We start from the raw sequence: 6,456 nt of genomic DNA on the forward strand, positions 1-6,456 counted from the left end.
GAGGAGCGTGTGTTTGCTATGGCCTGTTCTCCCTAAGGACTGGCTGACTGGGGAGGAGCGTGTGTTTGCTATGGCCTGTTCTCCCTAAGGACTGGCTGACTGGGGAGGAGCGTGTGTTTGCTATGGCCTGTTCTCCCTAAGGACTGGCTGACTGGGGAGGTGCGTGTGTTTGCTATGGCCTGTTCTCCCTAAGGACTGGCTGACTGGGGAGGAGCGTGTGTTTGCTTTGGCCTGTTCTCCCTAAGGACTGGCTGACTGGGGAGGAGCGTGTGTTTGCTATGGCCTGTTCTCCCTAAGGACTGGCTGACTGGGGAGGGGCGTGTGTTTGCTATGGCCTGTTCTCCCTAAGGACTGGCTGACTGGGGAGGTGCGTGTGTTTGCTATGGCCTGTTCTCCCTAAGGACTGGCTGACTGGGGAGGAGCGTGTGTTTGCTATGGCCTGTTCTCCCTAAGGACTGGCTGACTGGGGAGGTGCGTGTGTTTGCTATGGTCTGTTCTCCCTAAGGACTGGATGACTGGGGAGGTGCGTGTGTTTGCTATGGCCTGTTCTCCCTAAGGACTGGCTGACTGGGGAGGTGCTCCTTAATTTAATGTGATGCTATTAATTTCTTTTAGTTGCTACCAATGAAAAATGACAATTTAGAGCCCAGTGTGTAGGCACAGGAAACATGACAGACTATCAATAGCCAAAGCTGAATGAGTTAACATTTTCTTTTAAGATTTTTTTCCCCCTCTATCCTCACAAGGTTTACTGTATTCTCACAAGGCTCACTATATTTTTGTTTTACCTTTATTTAACCAGGCAAGTCAGTTAAGGCCAAATACTTATTTTCATTGACAGCCTAGGAACAGTGGGTTAACTGCCTTGTTCAGGGGCAGAACGCAACCTTGCAGTTACTTGTCCAAAGCTCTAACCACTAGGCTAACCTGCCACCCCAGGTATTCTCACAAAGCTTACTGTATTCTCGCAAGGTTTACTGTATTCAATTCCAGACTGTTACTTTAAAATCCAGTCATTTGTCAAAAACATACATTCATGTCTTTTGATAAAATAATATGTTTGATAACTAGGCTAGCAAAAACATTTTGTATATAGTATGTAAGCGTAAATATTCATGTAAAACATACACGAGGATCCGTCCAATATGGCTGAAACAAGATAGTGGTAGACATACCATCGACATCTTTCAGTTCATCTCTGAAATTACAACATAAAAAGTGCAGTTCAGTCAAAGTTCTTTAGCTTGTTATCAAGTCTCTTTGGGAGGCCTCACGTTCACCACACCTTTTAACCTTTATCTAACTAGGCAAGTCAGTAAAGAACAAATTATTATTTTCAATAACGGCCTAGGAACAGTGCATTCAGGGGCAGAACGACAGATTTTTACCTTGTCAGCTCAGGGATTTGAACTTGCAACCTTTTGGTTACAACTCCTACGCTCTAACCACTAGGCTACCCTGCCGCCTTATCACAATACACTGAGAGAAAATATAATTATATTAAAAAAAGGAAAAATATTGTTGGTGTTATTCTGAATTTAAAAATAATCTCTATTGGGTAAAATGTTAGATGAATACACTACATGATCAAAAGTATGTGGACACCCGCTCGTCAAACATCTCATTCAAAAATCATGGGCATTTATATGGAGTTGGTCCATCCCTTTTTGCTGCTATAACAGCCTCCTCTCTTCTGGGAGGGCTTTCCACTAGATGTGGGAACATTGCTGCTATAACAGCCTTCACTCTTCTGGGAAGGCTTTCCACTAGATGTGGGAACATTGCTGCTATAACAGCCTCCTCTCTTCTGGGAAGGCTTTCCACTAGATGTGGGAACATTGCTGCTATAACAGCCTCCACTCTTCTGGGAGGGCTTTCCACTAGATGTGGGAACATTGCTGCTATAACAGCCCCCACTCTTCTGGGAGGGCTTTCCACTAGATGTGGGAACATTGCTGCTATAACAGCCCCCACTCTTCTGGGAGGGCTTTCCACTAGATGTGGGAACATTGCTGCTATAACAGCCCCCACTCTTCTGGGAGGGCTTTCCACTAGATGTGGGAACATTGCTGCTATAACAGCCTCCACTCTTCTGGGAGGGCTTTCCACTAGATGTGGGAACATTGCTGCTATAACAGCCTCCACTCTTCTGGGAAGGCTTTCCACTAGATGTGGGAACATTGCTGCTATAACAGCCCCCACTCTTCTGGGAGGGCTTTCCACTAGATGTGGGAACATTGCTGCTATAACAGCCCCCACTCTTCTGGGAGGGCTTTCCACTAGATGTGGGAACATTGCTGCTATAACAGCCCCCACTCTTCTGGGAGGGCTTTCCACTAGATGTGGGAACATTGCTGCTATAACAGCCCCCACTCTTCTGGGAGGGCTTTCCACTAGATGTGGGAACATTGCTGCTATAACAGCCTCCACTCTTCTGGGAAGGCTTTCCACTAGATGTGGGAACATTGCTGCTATAACAGCCTCCACTCTTCTGGGAGGGCTTTCCACTAGATGTGGGAACATTGCTGCTATAACAGCCCCCACTCTTCTGGGAGGGCTTTCCACTAGATGTTGGAACATTGCTGCTATAACAGCCCCCACTCTTCTGGGAAGGCTTTCCACTAGATGTTGGAACATTGCTGCTATAACAGCCCCCACTCTTCTGGGAGGGCTTTCCACTAGATGTTGGAACATTGCTGCTATAACAGCCTCCACTCTTCTGGGAGGGCTTTCCACTAGATGTGGGAACATTGCTGCTATAACAGCCTCCACTCTTCTGGGAGGGCTTTCCACTAGATGTGGGAACATTGCTGCTATAACAGCCTCCACTCTTCTGGGAGGGCTTTCCACTAGATGTGGGAACATTGCTGCTATAACAGCCCCCACTCTTCTGGGAAGGCTTTCCACTAGATGTGGGAACATTGCTGCTATAACAGCCTCCACTCTTCTGGGAAGGCTTTCCACTAGATGTGGGAACATTGCTGCTATAACAGCCTCCACTCTTCTGGGAAGGCTTTCCACTAGATGTGGGAACATTGCTGCTATAACAGCCTCCACTCTTCTGGGAAGGCTTTCCACTAGATGTGGGAACATTGCTGCTATAACAGCCTCCACTCTTCTGGGAGGGCTTTCCACTAGATGTTGGAACATTGCTGCTATAACAGCCCCCACTCTTCTGGGAGGGCTTTCCACTAGATGTGGGAACATTGCTGCTATAACAGCCTCCACTCTTCTGGGAGGGCTTTCCACTAGATGTGGGAACATTGCTGCTATAACAGCCTCCACTCTTCTGGGAAGGCTTTCCACTAGATGTGGGAACATTGCTGCTATAACAGCCTCCACTCTTCTGGGAGGGCTTTCCACTAGATGTGGGAACATTGCTGCTATAACAGCCTCCACTCTTCTGGGAGGGCTTTCCACTAGATGTGGGAACATTGCTGCGGGGACTTGCTTCCATTCAGCCACAAGAGCATTAGTGAGGTCAGGTACTGATGTTGGACGATTAGACCTGGCTGCGTTCCAATTCATTCCAAAGGTGTTCGATGGGCTTGAGGTCAGGGCTCTGTGCAGGCCAGTTTTTTCACACCGATCTCGACAAACCATTTCTGTATGGACCTCACTTTGTGCCTGGGGGTATTGTCATGCTGAAACAGGAAAGGACCTTCCCCAAATTGTTGCCACAAAGTTGGAAGCACAGAATCATCTAGAATGTCCCTGTATGCTGTAACATTAAGATTTCCCTTCACTGGAACTAAAGGGCCTAGCCCCAACAATGAAAAACAGCCCCAGACCATTATCCCTCCTCCACCAAACTTTACAGTTAGCACTATGCATTCGGGCAGGTAGCGTTCTCCTGGCATACGCCAGACCCAGATTTGTCTGTCGGACCACGCTTGGCATTGCGCATGGTGATCTTAAGCTTGTGTGCGGCTGCTCGGCCATGGAAACCCATTTCATGAAGCTACCGACAAACACTTCTTATGCTGACTTTTCTTCCAGAGGCAGTTTGGAACTCGGTAGTGAGTGTTGCAACCCAGGACAGATCATTTTTTTACTACGTGCTTCAGCACTCGGCGGTGCCGTTCTGTGAGCTTGTGTGGTCTACCACTTCGCGGCTGAGCCGTTGTTGCTCCTAGACGTTTCCAGTTCACAATAACAGCACTTACAGTTGACTGGGGCAGCTCTAGCAGGGCAGAAATTTGACTGACTTGTTGGAAAAATGGCATCCTATGACGATGGCATGTTGAATGTCACTGAGCTCTTCAGTACGGGCTATTCTACTGGCAATGTTTGTCTATGGAGATTGCATGGCGGTGTGCTCGATTTTATACACCTGTCCGCAACAGGTGTGGTTGAAATATCCAAATTCACAAATTTGAAGGGGTGTCCACATACTTTTATATATATAGTGTATGTCTGAACAACAGCTTTTAAACAAATACCTGAACACAAAATTACAATGTGAGGATATAGGCTACAATACATATGGTACATTATTGGAAATTGATCAGTACACTTTCTTGTAGTTTAACATTATCAAACAATCCACATTGGTACAGTATCTCCACATTCAACATTGTACAGTAGTAACAGTGTACTGTAGAAAAATACTTAACCCAGCGGGCAAAGATGGCTGAAATGACGTCATTACCACTCGTTTACAACCAGAACTGGTTTCGCCCGCTGGGAACTCTGTCCTTCTACGTTAGGTCATTCACTCGGCATTAAAAATACATCTCTGTCCTAATTTTTTTTCCTCCAATATGGATATGCACTCATTCACACCCTCCTTGAATAAAAAAAAAACGACACTAGCGATTAAAAAACACAATGCCAATACCGAAGACAATTTCCCCATAGTTTAGACATCGCAGGAGGGTGTGTTTCAACCTCACAGGTTGGAGGGGAGTTCGGGGAGTCTGTACTCTGCCTCGGATGTCTTGGCCGGGGTAGCAGGATGACTGGGGTTGGGATGTGAAGAGGTCGGTGCTCCTTGGTTCACAGGAGTTGGAAGTTCAGATCCCGAGGGAGTGTAGTGACTCAGAGGTGTGACGTGGGAGTTTATTACTGCTACCCTCTGTCATGGGAGGAGAGGAGAAGTGAGAAGAACCAGACCCCCCTGAAGGTATGGAGAGAGACGGTCTGGATAGAGACCCTTCTTGGGGCAGGTAGCTGACTGAACCAGAGGTGGAAACAGTAGAGATAGTCCTGACATCCTGGGTGAAGAGATCCACTAAGGACTCTGCCCTCTGCCCCCTTTCATCTACCCTAACGGGGCATGACGTCTGTGGGGTGAGGGAACTGTGAGAGCCCATGGCGCTGGAGGGTTGGCTGTGGAGCTGGCTGAGATGGCTGAGTTGGCTGTGGTGATGATGGTGAAGCACCGTCCTTCCTGTCAGTGGGCTCTGGATGGTGGGGCTGGGTGCCACCGGTGGGGTGCAGGACGGGGAGCCATCCCCTGATCCGTACTGGGCCAGCGAGGCGAGGGCAGAGGGGGATGAATGGGCAGAGTCCACCGGGAGAACCTGAGGGAGGAGGCCGGCGTGGAGACCAGGATGGAGGCCAGAGTGGAGGGTGGGATGGAGGCTGGACTGCAGACCCGCCAGACTGTGATGCACCAGGGAGGATGAGGCTCCACCACCTCCAAAGCTGGCCTGTTGTGGGATAGGTATTGATAGAAACCCACTGGAGCTGTGGTTTTGGGTGGTGTAGCTAGGGCTGGTGCTGGCGTAGGAAAAGTGGGAGTATGCTCTCTCCTGATGTTCACCAGAGCCCATCCCCCTCTGGACCTGCTGAGAGCTGGTAGCGTGAGAGGAAGAGGAGTCGTGTTGCTGTAGCTGGCTCAGGATGGGGCTGACAGAGCTACAGATGAGAGGGCTTAGGGTGGAACCAGAGGGGGCTGAGAACCTTCCCAAGTCCATGGTGGGTCTTCCTGATGCCCCCTGCTGTTGGGAACTTGGTGGGCTGTAGGGGTGGTGGTGGTGGTGGAGCTGGGCCGCGTAGGAGGAGGAGGACGGATACCCCTGGATTGAGGCCTGGCCCAAGAGGAAGGGAGAGCCTCCGCTGGGCTGAGCCTGGAAGTTGGTGGTGGTGGTGGGCTGGTACATGGAGGTCATAGGTGACAGAGGAGACATGGAGGAGGAGGAGGTGGAGACTAGATGTTGCGCCCGAAACGAAGCTAATATCGGAGTGTCCACTCCAGAACGGAACTTCACAGAACCGGCCGGAGATGCAGCCCCGGAGCCACAGCCAGGAACGCCCATACCTCCAGCTGCAGACACGCCCACAAACACGCCCCTTTCTAAACGGTGGCCTCCTGGATCCTTGAACGACCGGGAGACGGGGAGCGGATGGTGGAAGAGGATGGGAGGGAGCTGGGCTTGGAGCTGGGAGTGGGAGAAGGCCAAAGCCAGGGATGTGGTGGCTGCAGCGGCCTGGAGGGGGCCCTGGACCAGG

At 49.9% G+C, this 6,456-nt stretch overlaps 1 protein-coding gene across 1 annotated transcript in view; it reads right to left on the reverse strand.

Moving 5' to 3' along the window:
- Window positions 1-4,891: 4,891 nt before the first annotated feature.
- LOC118358797 (potassium/sodium hyperpolarization-activated cyclic nucleotide-gated channel 2-like) overlaps window positions 4,892-6,456 on the reverse strand; it is a 52,918-nt gene continuing 51,353 nt past the window's right edge. The window contains exons 8-9 of the mRNA XM_052481117.1: window positions 5,214-6,456; window positions 4,892-5,077 (exon numbers count right to left, since the gene is read on the reverse strand). The exon at window positions 5,214-6,456 is cut by the window's right edge and continues 178 nt beyond it. Coding sequence (XP_052337077.1) covers window positions 4,892-5,077; window positions 5,214-6,456 — 1,429 coding nt within the window. The remainder of the gene's footprint in view (window positions 5,078-5,213) is intronic.

This window comes from Oncorhynchus keta, chromosome 26 (assembly GCF_023373465.1).
Source record: "Oncorhynchus keta strain PuntledgeMale-10-30-2019 chromosome 26, Oket_V2, whole genome shotgun sequence".
NCBI classification, from domain to species: Eukaryota; Metazoa; Chordata; class Actinopteri; order Salmoniformes; family Salmonidae; genus Oncorhynchus; species Oncorhynchus keta.